Here is a 16,669-nt window from a genome sequence, read left to right on the forward strand (position 1 = left end):
TCTCTCTTGCCCCATAAGATACGTACGTCTAGTATGTCGTGATGGTAACTCTCTCCCTCTGTTTTGGGTGGAAGTGGTAGAAGTGTATGTATATATCCTTAATAGTACTACTACATTTTATGATAAAATAACAATTTAAAGTACTCATTTTCAAATAATAGAGTTTAAAAAATAAACGTAAAATCTCTCTCTTTACTGATGGATGTTTATTTTTTGTAGTATGATAAATAAATGATTTACCTAATTTACCTATCTTGAACTTTCAAGATAGAGCGTTTTTGGGGGTTCTGGTAAACATCACCTGTGAATAAGGGGTCCACTGTACAGCCATGATTCAGTTATCAATTAAGTGTATAAAAGATATACGTACTGTGGCCTTCCAATGGCTTGGGAGGTAGAAGAAAAGTACATAGTACCATAGGATCTGATATATCCAGAATAGGATCATGTAACGTATTAAAAAAGACCTAGGAATTTGGCTAAGATGGATTTCTTTGCCTAATAAGAGGGTCTTATCAGGCAATACCTTGTAATTCATACAAGTAATTTGAAATGACTTCAACTGCATAATTTATAAATAAAGCAGCAGCTTTTCAGTTTGGGTTTATTAAGCTGACTTTTCTGTAGAACTTATGCATGCTGTACAGTATTTTCATAAACTCAACAGTTTTTATAAGAAAAGGATGTAAAGCCACTTTTGTTTTTGATAAATAAAACCTATAACAAAACAAATTATGATATTAATACAGTTTAGTATAGTTTTTTACCTTTGAGTAGATTTTAATATACAAGAACGGTTGTTTATATCTCTGAAATTTTGTAACTTAAAAGTTTGTTAAGTAGAGGAGCATCTGCTTATTCTTTCTACATTCCCAGATTACTCACCAATAAAAAAAAAATTGATCAAAATCACAAATATTTATTTTCTCTGACAAAATGATCTAATTGCTTCATTTGGACAAATTAAACGAAATAAAAATTAACTCTTATATTTTTCCTTTCACAATCTAAGCAAGCCCACTAAGGTTATCTGCATGTCCAATACAAATGGTTTATAGTATAAATATCTAGCATATTCTACTTTCTTCATAAAATTCTAATAAAGCTTTTAATTAGAATCATCTTTCAGGGTAGCAAAGCAAGCAATATATACTGTATAAATATCAATACAAAAATTTAGCACACACTACAAAATAAGTACCCTTCCAGGACAATGTTCATTTAAAAGATTACTTCTATAACAATAATTTCATCACTAAAGTTATAAACGGTATAATAAAGGTAATGCAACATGAGACCATAAAGCAAACATATTGATTTGTTTACTAAAAACATGATGAAATCCAGGATAGATGTTCTTTTAAAAGTTTACTTCAAAAACAATGATATCATCTATGAAGTTCTAACAGTACATAAGCTTAATTAAAGATGAGAGACTATGCAGCAGCAAAGATCTTATCAAACATATTCATTTATTTACTACTAACATGGATAAAATCTTATCAATAATGTTCACTAATGCATTACTAAGAAATTAATATTTGCTTCTTCAATACTTTCACTAAAATTTGTACCTGACATTACTAAGAAATAATACATATTGGTATCTTCAATACTTTCATTAAAATTTGTACCTGACATTTTTTTTGATACTGTACATTAAAAAAAGTTCACATAGCTCCTTTTATTGAGTATCTTTTTGCAATTTAAGAAAAAATTAAATGGTACTGGTAACAATGAGTCTACAAAAATTACTCAACACCATAATCATATTATACCTTCAATCACAAGGTAACTACAAGTTTGAACCAAGTAACATGCTATCCGTTTATTTTTTTATAACAATAAGGTCACAACATGAAACTAAAACAATGACAAGACTGCCCTTTAATAACTAATAAGAGGAAATAATATGTGTACTTCATCAAAGGAGACCTTCATGAATGTGTCTTAAAGCAACTAGAGACAAAATACTTGAACAGGAAATTCAAGTACTATAAAGAAACCAAACCAACATGAGGTACAAACAATTTCAACCTTGATTTGTAAAACATAAGGATATAAAATGTAGTGTATCCCTCAAACGTCTGTATACGACGCATCCTTGCTTACATTAAGCATGTGAGTATTTTCTGACGTTCACTCTAAAATTACTGGCAGATATCTATCTGGCTATCAAAAAAAATCTATGACAAAGTACTATAGTATAGTATTTCTAAAAGTAAACCATTACAAAAATATTACTGGCAGATATCTATCTGGCTATCAAAAAATTTACGACAAAGTACTATAGTATAGTATTTCTAAAAATAAACCATTGAAAAAAATGGAATTAATCTTTCTTTTTTTTTACATGCCTTTACACATCAGAAGACCAACTAAAAATTCCCTGTGATATGTTCAAACAACATGAACATGGGTTAAAATGTTACCTTATACAGAAAATATTCATCGCCGTTTTGAAGTCTTCTTTGTTTTGCCATTCAGTATGTCATTAAACTCCTTAGAAGTTAAAGAAATTCCATACTGCATATTGACAAACTTGCAAATAAAAGCTACACGACTAACATCTGAAGTTTCAGGATTCAGTTGTTTATAGAGGTCAACAGTTGCTTTGTTCTGCTCAACTTCAGGTAGCTCAAAACTTGTTATTGTCCTGTGTACTGGTCGTCCCTTTTTCTGTATCCACTGGTAGAGAAGCTTGGAAGGCAACTCACGATCATACTGCATTTGGGCAAATCTGAAGAAAAAGAAAACTAACTTTAATATTCCAAATTTTAGAGGTTAGATACTTATGAATACAGCAACCATGAATACAATACATCTGAAGATGGGCAAAGCTGAGTAACTAGCAACAGCTTTTGGAAGAAAAGTAGTTATATGTTGGGGCTCAATGTATTGGACAGAGCAACTCTAATTCTGCTGCATATTTCAGTTGGGTGAGCTTATCACATTTTACACATTTGAATCGGTGTTAGACAGGATGCCAAAAATTTTATCTTTACCTATGATTTAACATGTACTATCATTAGGAATGCCTCATTCAATGGAGATGTACAAATAAAGGTGCACTGTAAGCTATCATTGCTCATATTTGTAATATCATAAGGACAGATAAGAAAAAATGCCATAATAAGAGAATAAAACAATCACATTCCTAATGAAATTTGGCAGTCATTCCACGTAAGGCAATTAACTTCACTAACTCCACAATCTACAAAAAAATCTACATGAAAATAAATAGAAAACTTACTTGCAAGTAAGTGCCACACGTGTTTGCTCTGCTTTTGCTGGATTCAAGTTGTCAAAGAATTCCAGAATGTGTTGTTTTTCCACGTCAGGCCAGTCTGGTAGTAAACTTTTGCGTGCAGTGCTCTTTCTCCCACCTTTGGATGGCTGTGACCTAGAAAGGAAAAATAAGCATCCTTAATATTACAGCATCATTGTCCCCATAATTCAAAAACATAATTTTGACTTCTTCCTCTGAATCCACATCTTGTCTTTTGAACATGCCTTCACATACAGCAGAGATAATTACTAGACAAAGTGAAGAATACTCACTCCATCACTTTTCATGTTCTTATCTGAAACTGTATAAATTTCCTATATACAGCAAACTAATTAATATCACATACTGCAAATATTTCTAAATATATCATCATTATTTAATTTTGATCCTTTGAGCAACAGAATGGATCAATCCATATTATCAACATATATGCATGGTTTAAAGGAAGACTTACTTCTCAAATCCCAATGTTATATCATCTGTCTCCATTGGCTGTACAGGTTCTGCAGTCTTGGCAGGTGTCATGCCCTGTATTTAGAAATAAGCAAAATTTAAGACATATAACACATACATTAATCAAATTATCCAAACACTTAAAAGCACTTGCACAGAGTGGGACGTTTTCCTCCCAAATAATCAAGACTATTCCAGGCAACAATTTATTATAATTCGTTTTACATAGCAGTCAACTTACCTTCAGGTATCTAACCTCAGGAATAATATCTTCTGGTTTTTTCCTAAAAGAGATTTCAGTATCTTCCTCTCCAGAGTCATCAGCACTGCTGGCAGGTAACTCAACCAAACGTGGACGTCCCCTTCGGCCTGTTCTGACAGGTATGCTGAAACAATATGAACCAAAACAGTCAGTTTATATTTTAAGATGACTTGAAATTCTGTGAAAGGGAATCCTCCGACACACTGTTGCAGCGTAAAAGCACTTTCTCTTCAGTGCACATAAACTGATTAACACAGCTTTTTGGAGGGGAATCCCAGGCAAGTGCTCATTGTGGGGCAAGTAATTTTCCATCGGGGAGAGGGGAGGGGGTTGGAGCAGAGTATATGGAGACAGAGGACTAAAGTGTTTATCCTTGGGTTCACAATAAACACAACTTCAGGTGCTGTATTATCTACATCTACTGAATTTGTTGTACAGTGCATATACATAGTTGTAGTTGCAGGAAAAAAATATCATTGTATGTATAGTTAGGGTATAGGGTGATGGCATAAATGTTGTATGGTAGTTATGATCACAGCTGTCAGTAATATTACACACTTTGTTAAAAGTATACCTATTGTCTTCTACAGTGTATATCTACATTACCCATGCAATAGATATGAACAATTCCTCTACACTATACTACAGTATGTCAATTAATTGTCCTTTATTTGCTGACTGGATTTACTGTATTGAATTGTGCATACAATAGATTATGCCTTAAAAAGTGCCTATTTAAACAGCTGTATACTTCAGCACTGGATGTTAGTGTAACATATGAACATTCTATACTTTTAAAAAGGCAACTGTAGCAACTTTATTATGTAATTAGTTTTGTTTTCCATCAAGGAAATTTGCTGATACGAACATATGACTCAATTTAAGCATAGGTAAATTTGGAGCCAATTAGAAAAATATTATCCAGGATTATTCTGTAGAATATTTAGGTTACCCATTATAAGTTGGCTACAGAAATCATCTTCACATACAGTACTACCTTCACAAGTACAAGGGCTTTAATTTAAATCTTCATTATGTAAATTCTTAGCATACTTATCATGGGAGTAAATACATGTACAGTGGTACCTCGACATACGAAAGGCCCAACTTACAAAAAACTTGATACGAAAGCAAATACAAAAAATTTTACGGCTCTACATACGAAAATTGCTCAAGTTACGAAAGGTTGTTGCTGTAAAGTCCCAAGATTCGCCCGGACCACTGAGAACAATTTTAAAACTAGCGACCCGCCAACTGAGTAAACTCGCCACCATCCTCCCCCGCTCTCCCATTGGTTCCTGATGCTAGTCACCCCATAAGATCCTGCTCCCCTATTGGTCAGCATCTACCCCTTGTGCTTTATGTATTCTGTTGGTAAAAGGATGCTGTAAATTGAAAAACTTATTCATGCAATACATTTAATAAAAAAAAAACATTAGGTAAAGATAGAATAAAGAATAGAATTGAATGGTTATTAAACTGTTTGGTAGTTTCAGTAGTTGAAGAGAGATAATAAAAATGTATGGCTTACTGTGTACTAGGAAAAGTGATTGCTTGGCGATCGTTCGATACTCGTAAGTGCTGGGTGTAAACAGAAGTTTGGAAGCTTTTATTTTGTTTGTTTATTATAGTTAATGGTTACTTAATAATTATTTGAAATGAGTACATGCAATACATTTAATAAAAAATTGTGAATTAGATATCATAAAATATAAAATAAATCAGACTGCTATCATCGAAGCCAACAAATACGTATTTTTAGAATTCTTCTGTTTTAATATTACGTTACGTATATGTTTCATTATAGCTGTCAGTAATTCGTTATCTCCATTAGGTAAAGATAGAATAAAGAATAGAAATGAATGGTTATTATACTGTTTGGTAGTTTCATTAGTTGAAGAGAGATACTAATGAAAATTTATGGCTTACTGTGTCCTAGGAAAAGTGATTGCTTGGTGTTCGTTCGGTACTCGTAAGAGCTGAATGTAAACAAACGACTGGAATGTTTTTTTTTTGTTTGTGTATTATAGTTAATGATTAATTAATAATTATTTGAATTGAGTACATACTGATTATTTATACATTTTATTGGCATATTCTAAGCTTTTAGCTTCTTAGGTTTAGATGTCGGAATCATAGACTAGAATACAGTAGCAACCGCTAACATAGGCTAGGCTTAATGCTAAGGGACATATGATAAAATCCTAATATATGCAGTAAAAATGGGGTTGAACATTACATGCAGTTGAATATTACTCAAGTATGTACAGTATTTTGCCTTTTTGGAGTCATATTTCTTCCATCGGATCGGCATCGTAACCCTAGAACATGTGTTGTAGGCCTGGAAATATAATTTACTGGGGTGTTTTTGTAGGGCTTGGAACGGATTAGGCCTTTTACATGTAAAATGCGGTTCAAGATACGAAAAACTCATGATACGAAGGCCCCCTCGGAACGGATTAATTTCGTATCTTGAGGTACCACTGTACATAATTTTACAGTACAAGCAGCCACGGTTACCGGCAGGGGTTCCATTCCTGGGGGCTTGATGGTAACCGAAAATTGCATATAACCGAAATTCAAAGTCTATGGGCGCTGCAATCCACTTAATGGTGTCCTAGACTGGTTAATGATGCCTTAGACAGTGTCACATCCAGATATTTTACCCTAATATGTAATAACTCTGATAAAAATGTGGAAATTCATTTGCCTAGTCCTTTGCTATGGTCTGCATGGTAATTCTCCAAATTTTTAATGCCAGATTCTATGAACTTAATAGATAAACTTTGGCCTAGAGAGAGAAAAAAAACTTTTTAGGAAGCTTAATGATGTCAATTTTCATCTCCATTGATATCGTCTTCCTTTTCTTAGTGGCACTTCCTAACCTCTTTTCCTTCATCTCTTTATTTATCCTATCTTCTACTATGAGATTCAGGGCCTCTGTAACACGGTTTTTTCGCAATAACTTTTTATCTATGCATTTCATAAATATAACGCTTATTCAGAATACACATTATATCTACACATAAATTTGACTGTATTCTGCATTACATAGGTTAAATAAATTTGGTACTTATAATGTAAAAGTGACTTTTTTTGAAGACAGGCCAACTCAAGACAGCATTTCTTCCCTCTTTCTCTATGGATGATTGGCTATACGTAACAAAGGCTAGACCTCTGGCAACAATGACATACAAATTTAAATACAAGCAAAGCAGTACACCTTTATGAACTCTGAAGCCTCTCCACTGATAATTGTCATAATGAACAAACCAACAAAATGTTAATAAATACAAAAACACTTCGATTATTAGTCTAACTCCCAAAATAAGTGTCCTAAGAAATTACAGTCTACTTTATAGGTCACAATCAGATTGACAAAATGTAGGGAATAGTTGGCAATTTTCAAAAACATAGTAGACAAGCTTGATTTGATAACTGCTATATCCAATGTCAAGCAATTTTAAGAATGAAGACCCCTTGATGAGGTGGTCTCCATGGAAGATTGTCCCGCTTCCGCAGGATCCATCGTTATGTCCTGTTAAAACTCTTAAGGACTATTTATCTAGGACGTCTACCTATTCCGAAGGCCCCCTTTTCATTAGAAAAGATGGTGGTACACTATCTCTAAAAGGCATTAGGCAGCATATTTTATATTTTATCAAGAAAGCCAGCCCAGGGTCATTTCCCAAGGTGCATGACATTCGGGCAATAGCAACTTCTGTTAACTTCTTCAAATATATGGACTTTGATGATCTGAAGAAGTATACTGGTTGGAAGTCACCCTTGGTTTTCAAAAAGCACTACCTTAAGTCTTTAGAGGATCTTAAATATCATGCAATAGCTGCAGGAAGGCCAGTGTCTCCTACTGCTACATCATTATAGTACCGTCCTTGCGTCATATGAATCTTTTCAATTATGCCAGCCTCATTAACATTTTACCTACCTCAGCAAATGCCTTAGCTATTAGAATAAGTGTATAATCATGTATAGTTTTACGTACATACAAATTATCTGTAATTATTTTATTATGTATGTGACTTGTTGCAAATGTTGCCACATGTTTTGGCTATATAGTATATTTTGTAAATAAATTGTATTTTTTCCAATTTTAAACTATTTTATTATTTCCTTTGATTTCATTAATATGATTTTTCCTTTCAGGATAGTATAGCTTGGTGTTTCTCTGGTACAATTTCACGGAGCGACATGGCTGAGCCCAGAAAAGGGATTTTGACGTAGGAAAAATCTATTTCTGGGGCGAGGAGAACCGTGTCGCCCAGTTGAAATCCCCCCCTTTTTTCCTTTTTTCCCCCCCTTGCTGTGCACCAAGCTTCTATGCTATCGATAAGTATGACACCGCAGTCCCCTTCAACAGGGTAGCTGGGTGTGACCTATAGGTCGGCTCCCCGTTTTCAGGGTCTTTTGATGAGGAAAAGGCTAATTGGAGGGGTTGCTGTGGTAGTGTTTAACACTCGCCCCAGTTCTATACCGACACCTTTTATTTAGGTGAGCGAGTCAGAGACTTCTGACATGTCCAATTTAGCAGTTCTCTGGTATCATAGCAATATTTTACTAGAAATAGTGCTAAAGAGGACACATTTCACGGAGCGACACGGCTTCCTCGCCCAGAAATAGATTTTTCCTACGTCAAAATCCCTTTTATTGGCTATCTACCTATTTACTGAAAAAAAAAAAAAAGCCGGTACAGTACCGTATTTTGGCTTTAAACCTTCACCAATAATTATCGTCAGAATGATGACTTCACGAGGCTCCACCCACTTTGGCCCCGTTATAATTCAGGATAACACTGAAGGCTATCATGGGCATTGTTGGATTAGAAAATTTAACTTCTGGCTATAAAAACTCATTTCCCGAGCAGTTGTAAGAAATGCTAAATGATCCTCAAGGATCCCAGCAGTTGGCCTAAACGTTTAATTCATGTATATTACTGCTATTACTACAGTAGTATTGCTACCCTAGCACCCCACCCACATCTATGTATCGTTCCGCCATTCATAAAGTCTTTATATCCAACATGGTCGTACGGCCTAAAGAAGAAGAAAAAAAAAAATATCAGATGATCTGTTGGTCAGCTGGAGATTTTAGTATATATAAGCTTGTATTTACTTTGGATAAAAATCTTATTTTAACAAAAATAGTTATATAAAGGCTGATTACATACAATCTCTCTCTTTTTCTCTCTCTTGATGGCATAGTGAATAGTTAATGGAAATGTTCAAAATCCTGAATGACGTTACAAGTATTATAATCACGTTACACTAAATACAAATCAGACCATAAACATTGGATTTAAACTAGAAACTGAATAATTACCTATTCAGGCTATAGTAAGTATGGCCACAGGCTTTCTCTTGACTGTATAAAGTTACAAGTCATAAGACAAATGCAGTTTTGCAACCACGGGGAAAATTCCAAATCCTGATAGCCATTCTTGACTGCTATGGGTTTCAGAGCCGATGGAACAAGGTGAATAAAGATTCTGTCTGGCGGATGGGCGGGGCAACATTTCGTAAAACGGTGTTTACCTTGCTTACGTAATGAATGTTTTTCGACTCTTGGCTCGTAATCATTGGCCATGGCGTCGGCTAGATCATTTTTACTCTATAAATTAAGACTATCAGGTTTAGGTTATTGATAATACTGACAAAATTTGTGTGTGGTTGTAAAATATACATGTGTCAACTTTCAGCTACATACGATGCTTTGATAAGGAGCAAAGTCCAAAAAACCGTGTTACAGAGGCCCTGAATCTCATGGTAGTTAAATAAGTTAAAAAAGTAAATAAGAATGATAAAAGTATCTTTAGTAACGTTATAATCTTTGCTTAAACGCATACAGCCATTGCTAAAGACTATTTAATATCATGTATCAGCAACATGGAAGAAACTCGACCATACATAATAGTGGAGAAAAAAGTATTTTAATAATAAATACTGGGCATAAAAGAACACATTTTTTTGTAATTTTCACTGCACAAAAAGTTGTTCTGCTAAGAACAACCAAATCGGATAACAACACCTGTTTTGCTTGCGTTTCAGCATCGTACAATGGTAAAAAATTACAGTGTTGTTACAAATGATGTTATGTAGAATAGGACTGATATAGAAAATATTAGCAAGGATATATACTGCTAAATTTAAGCTGCAGTTGTAGCTAAGCTGAGAAAACAATGTTCACATTGCTAATGAATATTAAATATCATGTATCAGCAACATGGAAGAAATTCGACCATAAATAATAGTGGAGAAAAAAGTATTTTAATAATAAATACTGGGCATGAGAGAACACATTTTACTGTAATTTTCATGCCAATAAAAAATGACAATTTGTCCAAATTGCATTTTCCTAACTATACAAACCTGAGGTCCTTTTACAATAGGAAGGTACTAGCGGCAGCTGGATAGGTCGTAAGCTTTCGAACAAGGGGTTCGGTAGTTAACTGCTTGTCCGACAGGCGCGCGCGCGCGACTGGGAGGTAAAACAAATCACTTTTGCTTTTGGCCCAAGCAAAAACTGCAGAGTGAGGGGGTGGCATGAGGTGGGGCTATGTGTAAAAGGACCTCAGGTTTGTATAGTTAGGAAAAATGCAATTTTTGGACAAATTGTCATTTGTTCCGACATGGCATACAAACCTTCGTCCTTTTACAATAGGAAGACTCACTTCTTGGTGGAGGAATCTGAGTCTTTTGTGAACAGACTGGTGTTCGCTCCCAACCTTGGAAGCCTCCTGGTCGTAAGAGCGAGGGAGGGATCCAAGCCTCTGTCCGATTGATCGGGGTGTGCACGCAGGATCAATGGTCAGACCTCTGGACCGAGTACTAAGAGAGAGGCAAGCGTATCTCTTCGTACCAGCAATGTAAGAAACTTGTTCCAGTACAGGAGCAAATATAAAGTCATGGGTTTGACTCTTGTAGGCATCCACTTCCCCCCCTTGTAGAAGGAAGTGGTGGATATTCTGCTCCTATCCCTAGTGAAAGGGATAGGATGGGGCTCTGTCATATAGCTCACCTGCATCTCGTCCTCATCCAGCGTAGTGACGACCGTGGCCCTCTGCCCACAGGTAGAGGAGGAGGAAAAGACGGGAAGAGGGAGCCAGTCACTCACTCATTCACACATCCATCCACACAGTCACACAGGACTCGATGCTGTTTCAGCCTGCGAGGGTCTGGGTTAGCTACACAAACTTGTTGAGCAGCCACCACGGGTCCCAAGGAAAAGGTATCCAAGGACCTGTGGGCAATATCCCTCGAAGGTAGAAGGACGTAAAGGTAGTCTGGTTAGACCAGACCCCTGCCTTCAGGACCTGCGCCACGGAGAAGTTCTTACGAAACGCCAACGAGGGGCCAATACTTCTGACTTCGTGAGCTCTCGGACGGGACGTACGGATGTCGTCACTACCATCAGCTTCATACGCCCTCCTGATGACCTCACGCAGCCAGAATGAAAGAGTGTTCTTGGATACTTCTTTCTTGGTGACCCCGGTGCTAACGAAGAGGCGTCGACACTCGGGCCTGAGGTGTCGAGTTCTCTTCAGATAGCGCCGTAGCGCCTCACAGGACAAAGCAGCATCTCATCCGCATCATTATCGGTGAAGTCCATTAGGGAGGGAATCGTGAATGACTCGAACCTGTCGTCAGGGATCGACGGTTTCTGAGTCTCGCAACGAAGTTCGGGACGAAATCGAGCGTCACGGATCCCCATCCCCTGGAGTGTCGTACATCATAGGAAGACCATGAAGTTCCCCTACTCTCTTCGCCGATGCCAGGGCAGCAAGAGAGGGTCTTGAGGGTCAGATCCCTGTCTGACGACTCTCGGAGTGGCTCGAACGGCGTTCGAGTCAGACTCCTAAGTACGAGAGTCACATCCCACGCAGGGGGTTCCTGAGTTCCATGGGTGGTCAAGACCTTTTTCGAAGCTCCTCATAAGCAAGGAGATCTCGAACGAGTTCGAGATGTCCAATCCCCTCAGTTCAGGACGAGCGCCAAGGCGGCTCTGTATCCTTTGACTGTGGGGACTGAGAGGAGCTTCTCTCGGCGAAGAACGACGGAGGAAATCCGCTACCTGCTGAAGAGTGGCTCTGAGAGGAGACAGACCCCGTCTACGACACCAACCACAGAAGACGGCCCACTTCCCCTGGTACACAGCTGCAGAGGACTGACGGACGTTTCCAGCCATCTCTGTTGCTGCGCTACGTAGAAGAAAAGCCTCTCGTTCGCAAGAGATGGTGGATAACAAGCCAGCCGTGAAGAACGTAGGGGGACTGGACTGCTCGGTGGTACCGTTCGACGTGTGGCTGGGCGAGAAGGTTGTGCCAAGGGGAATCTCTCTCGGTTCTCCTGCGAGAAGAGCCAGCAGGTCCGGATACCAAATGGCCTGTGGCCAGTTTGGGAGCCACCAGGATCAATCCTGAGAATTCGGGGTGACCAGTGCTCGACTGATCACCTTGCGATCTCCAGGCTGAACGGGGGAAAGGCATAGACGAAGAGGTTGTCCCACGGGTGTTGAAGAGCGTCCTCTGCAGCTGCCCATGGGTCCGGCACGGCCGAGAAGAACACCTGGAGCTTCCTGTTGTGCCGGGTGGTGGCGAACAGATCCACGACTGGTCGCCCCCACAGGTCGAAGAGCCTTTCCGCCACGTCCTGGTGTAGAGACCATTCGGTCCCTATCACCTGATCCCGACGGCTGAGCGTGTCTGCTACTACTTCCTCTTCCCTGGAATGTAGCGTGCCGACAGCTCTATTGAGTGTGCCTCGGCCCACTCGTGCACCTGCCGAGTCAACTGGTACAACGGGAGAGACACTAGGCCCCCCTGTTTGTTGACGTAGGCCACCACCGTGGTGTTGTCGACATCAACACCACTGAGTGTCCCATCAAGCGGTCCTGGAACTCTTGGAGAGCGAGGAACGCTGCCTTGAGTCCAGTACATTGATGTGAAGGTGCTTGTCGTTCTCGTCCCACACTCCTGAGTCAGCAACTCCTCCAGGTGTGCGCCCCATCCCTCGGTCGATTGCGTCTGAGAACAGCTGCATGTCCGGGGGGGAAGTGCGCAGAGCACTCCTCTAAGAGGTTCCTGTCGTCCAGCCACCCAGGCTAGGTCCCTGCCTCACCTCCTGTGTCAGTGACACTGGAAGCTTGGGGGATCCGTCGCCTGTGACCAACTCTCCTTTAGTCTCCACTGAAGAGACCGCAGGTGAAGACGCCCGTGAGGGACTAACTTCTCGAGTGACGACAGGTGTCCGATCACGACTTGCCATCGCTGAGCTACCTGTTTCCTGCCGAGCCACGGAACTGGTTGGCTGCCTCCCTGAATCTGCTGATCCGCGAGTCTGCGGGGAAGACTCGCCCTGCTACCGTGTCGATCAGCATACCCAGGTACTTCATCCTCTGCTTGGGCTCGAGATCGGACTTTTCGAAGTTCACAACGATCCCCAGATCGCGACAGAACTCGAGCAGTCCGATCCCTGTCCTGTAGCAACTGCGAGCGGGAGCTCGCCAGGACTAACCAATCGTCGAGATACCTCATCAGACGTATCCCGTGCGAATGGGCCCAAGCAGACACCAGAGTGAACACTCGCGTGAACACCTGTGGGGCGGTTGAGAGACCGAAGCAAAGTGCCCTGAACTGGTACACCGTCCCGTCGAGGATGAAGCGGAGGTACTTTCTGGAGGACTGATGAATGGGTATTTGGAAATACGCATCCTTCAAGTCCACTGAAAGCATGAAATCGTTCTCCCTGATGGAGTCGAGCACTGAACCGGGTCTGGCGAACAAACCGGTTCAGAGGAGAGAGATCTATCACCGGGCGCCAGCCTCCCGTAGACTTTTCCACCAGGAAGAGTCGACTGTAAAAGCCCGGTGACTGATCCGTGACGATTTCTACAGCTCTCTTGCTCAGCATGGTCTTGATCTCCTGTCTCAATGCTACGTCCTTCGATGACCCTGGAACGTACGACTGCTGTTGGACCGGGTTGGAGGTGAGGGGTGGCCGAGATTCGAAGGGTAATAGATATCCCTCCCGAAGGATCATCTACAATCCAGGTTCTCGGCGCCGTAGCGCTGCCAAGTTGCCCAATGGCTTGGCCAGGCACCCCCCCACCCTTCCGGCAGCAGGTGAGGGGGAACGCCGTCCCTAGCGTTTCCCCCCTTTTCTTCGACTTCTTTCCCAGAGCCCTCCACGGGAGGAGGGCTGGGAGGAGGGCTGGTTACGGCTCCCCTTGGTAGAAGTCGAAGAGACAGAGTCTTTCCCCGGGGCTTCGACGCAGCTTACCGTCTTAGCCACCGAGGAAGCGCTAGCCGAGCTCTTAGACTTGGCCGCAGTCCGAGGCTGGCCCAGAAGCCTTCGAGACTGCCTGGTGAACCAGACGGTCACTGTCGTCAGTGCGCCGTCTGTCCACCGCAGCGTCCGTCCACCATCTCTCCTGTGGGAAGAGAGACGTTGGAACTCCGTAAAGGTCCGTTGCGAAGTCCCAACGCCGCTTCACGCCCGGCGCCCTGGAAACCCGAGTAAGGACAGCGTCCCTTCGTCGGAGAACCAGGTTGGCCCACAGGTTCACCGTCTGGTGGGCAAGGAAGGAGATGGCTCTTCCTCCTAGACTGGCACAGTCTCCTGAAGGCCGAGTCATCTTCGGGAGAATTCCCCCGGAGTTGGCTGCGACCTTAGATACTGTGAGGGACCAACAGATCTAGCCAGGAGACGGCCTGGAAAGCTGCCATGGCGGTAGATTCCAGGCCGAGTGCCTCTTGCTGCGAGAACCACAGGTTCTCGGACAGGAGCTGCTGCAGACACACACCCGGAGTCAGCCTGGCTAACTCCGGGTTTCACGTGTTTGGGCGGCATCGGGTCTTCGGATGGCACGTAAAAACGCCGCTGTCGCAGCAGAGGAGGTGGAAGCAGCTTGCTCGACCTGCCAGACTTGAGCGAACCGTCTTTGTCCGGAGACAAGCGATTCAACCTGGTCCAGCACTGAGTCCGCAAGCTCAGAACGCGGCAACCCACCGTCGGTCTGGGTTCCCTCTTCGGGCCCCAAAACGACTCGAGCCGGGTACGTGGGCTCGGATGGTGGAAGCGGCGATCCTTCCCCGAGGTCGTTGTGCTGACTGAATCAGCGCAATAACCTCGGCAAAGTTCCTCTGGATCTCAGGATGACTGCGTCCTGCGGAGTCGGACCCGTCCAGTCCCTCAAAACAGGAGCATCTCCCGAGACCCTCCTCTCCCTCAAGGGGAGGAACAGCGACAGACCCCTCTGGTCTCCTCCAACCACCTGTGCGTACGACCTGGCTGGCCCGAGAACCGTGCCTGGTACGTACGACGACGTGGTGGGATCCTCCGAGGGGCGCACCCCTCACGATCACTCCTCAATACCTCGCCCCTCCCGGTGTAACCCGAGGAGGTTGAAGGTATGGGAGAGGCAGACCTGACGCTCCCTCCTCGCTCGCTGGCAGAACCAGCGGGCTTGGAAGACTGCAGGCGATCGCCAACCCGCAGTGGCGATCGAGCTGCAGACCTAGTCGAGCCGTCTCGCTGTGGAGAACGCTGGACCGAGAACAGCGGCCCCGGTCTCGTGTGTCAGAGGAGCTGGTGCTGGTCGCCGTACCCGATCGCTCTCTGTGAGAGTGACGGTCAGGCGACCGGCGAGCTCCACTGTCACGGTGAGATCGGTGCGTATCCTCACGGTGCGTCAGTTCGCTGGTACCAGCCGTGGCTTGGTGCCGGCGACGGGGGGACCTCTTCCCAGCCTCAGCCCGTGGCCCGTCATGGACCGTCACGTCCGCCCGGGTAGCCAGCTGCTCGCCGCGAGAGCGAGAGCTGGTCTGGTGAGAGTCGCGTGAGCGGCTGTCACCAGTCTTCCGCTCCGTGCCGTGAACCTGACGCTGAGCGGACTCAGAGGTCTGGTTCTTGGCTGTACTGCCGCTGTTAGGCGAACCGTACACTCGGTACCTCTCGCGAACGAGGAGGCCGAGACGGACCCTGCTGCTGTGGCCGAACCACTGACAGCAGGTGAGGAAGTGCCGGTGTTAGCCGGCACTCCTCTGGTCCCCGTAGCTTCTTCCTTGCGGTGAAGAAGAGACGGGTCCTGCCCCCGAAGGAGCAGGGTGACAGCGGAAGAACCCCCCGTCACCAGAGCGAGACGGGCCCTTAGAAGTTCCCGAAGGAGACTTCTTGGGGGGGGAGAGAGTACCTTCTTCTTCTTCGCGGGGCAGCCTTAGAACTTGAAGAAGAAGGGAAGAGGCGGCAGACGACGACGACGACGAAGAAGACGATGAAGACGACGACGACACCTTCCTCCTCTTCTTCTTCTTCTTCGTCAACCTCCTCAGGACCGACGTCAGATCTGTCATCCAGAGCGGAGCCTGGGCTGCTGTTGCCGAAGCAACAGGGCCCGGACGCACCTGTCCCGAACAGATCAGCATCGGGAGCACAGCGGCGCCAGGAACAGGAACAACATCAGCAGGTGCAGGCATCACAGGAACGGCAGAAGAGACAGCAGGAGCAGGTACAGGAACGGCAGCAGTGGTCAACGTCACGTCCGTGGACAGCAGCTGGGCAGATACGGCAGGTACGGCAGACTGTGTAAGCGGTCCAGATGGGCGGACCAGCGGCACAGACATCCTAGGTACCGGTGGAGGTCCAGGGGCGAGC

General features: G+C 43.1%; 1 protein-coding gene across 1 annotated transcript in view; it reads right to left on the minus strand.

Moving 5' to 3' along the window:
• Window positions 1–975: 975 nt before the first annotated feature.
• LOC135201429 (uncharacterized) overlaps window positions 976–16,669 on the minus strand; it is a 48,470-nt gene continuing 32,776 nt past the window's right edge. Inside the window, exons 3-6 of the mRNA XM_064230350.1 lie at window positions 3,984–4,128; window positions 3,744–3,817; window positions 3,254–3,403; window positions 976–2,740 (exon numbers count right to left, since the gene is read on the minus strand). Of these exons, the coding sequence (XP_064086420.1) occupies window positions 2,449–2,740; window positions 3,254–3,403; window positions 3,744–3,817; window positions 3,984–4,128 (661 nt within the window). The 3' untranslated portion in view covers window positions 976–2,448. The remainder of the gene's footprint in view (window positions 2,741–3,253; window positions 3,404–3,743; window positions 3,818–3,983; window positions 4,129–16,669) is intronic.

The sequence above is a fragment of the Macrobrachium nipponense genome, chromosome 28 (genome assembly GCF_015104395.2).
Source record: "Macrobrachium nipponense isolate FS-2020 chromosome 28, ASM1510439v2, whole genome shotgun sequence".
NCBI classification, from domain to species: Eukaryota; Metazoa; Arthropoda; class Malacostraca; order Decapoda; family Palaemonidae; genus Macrobrachium; species Macrobrachium nipponense.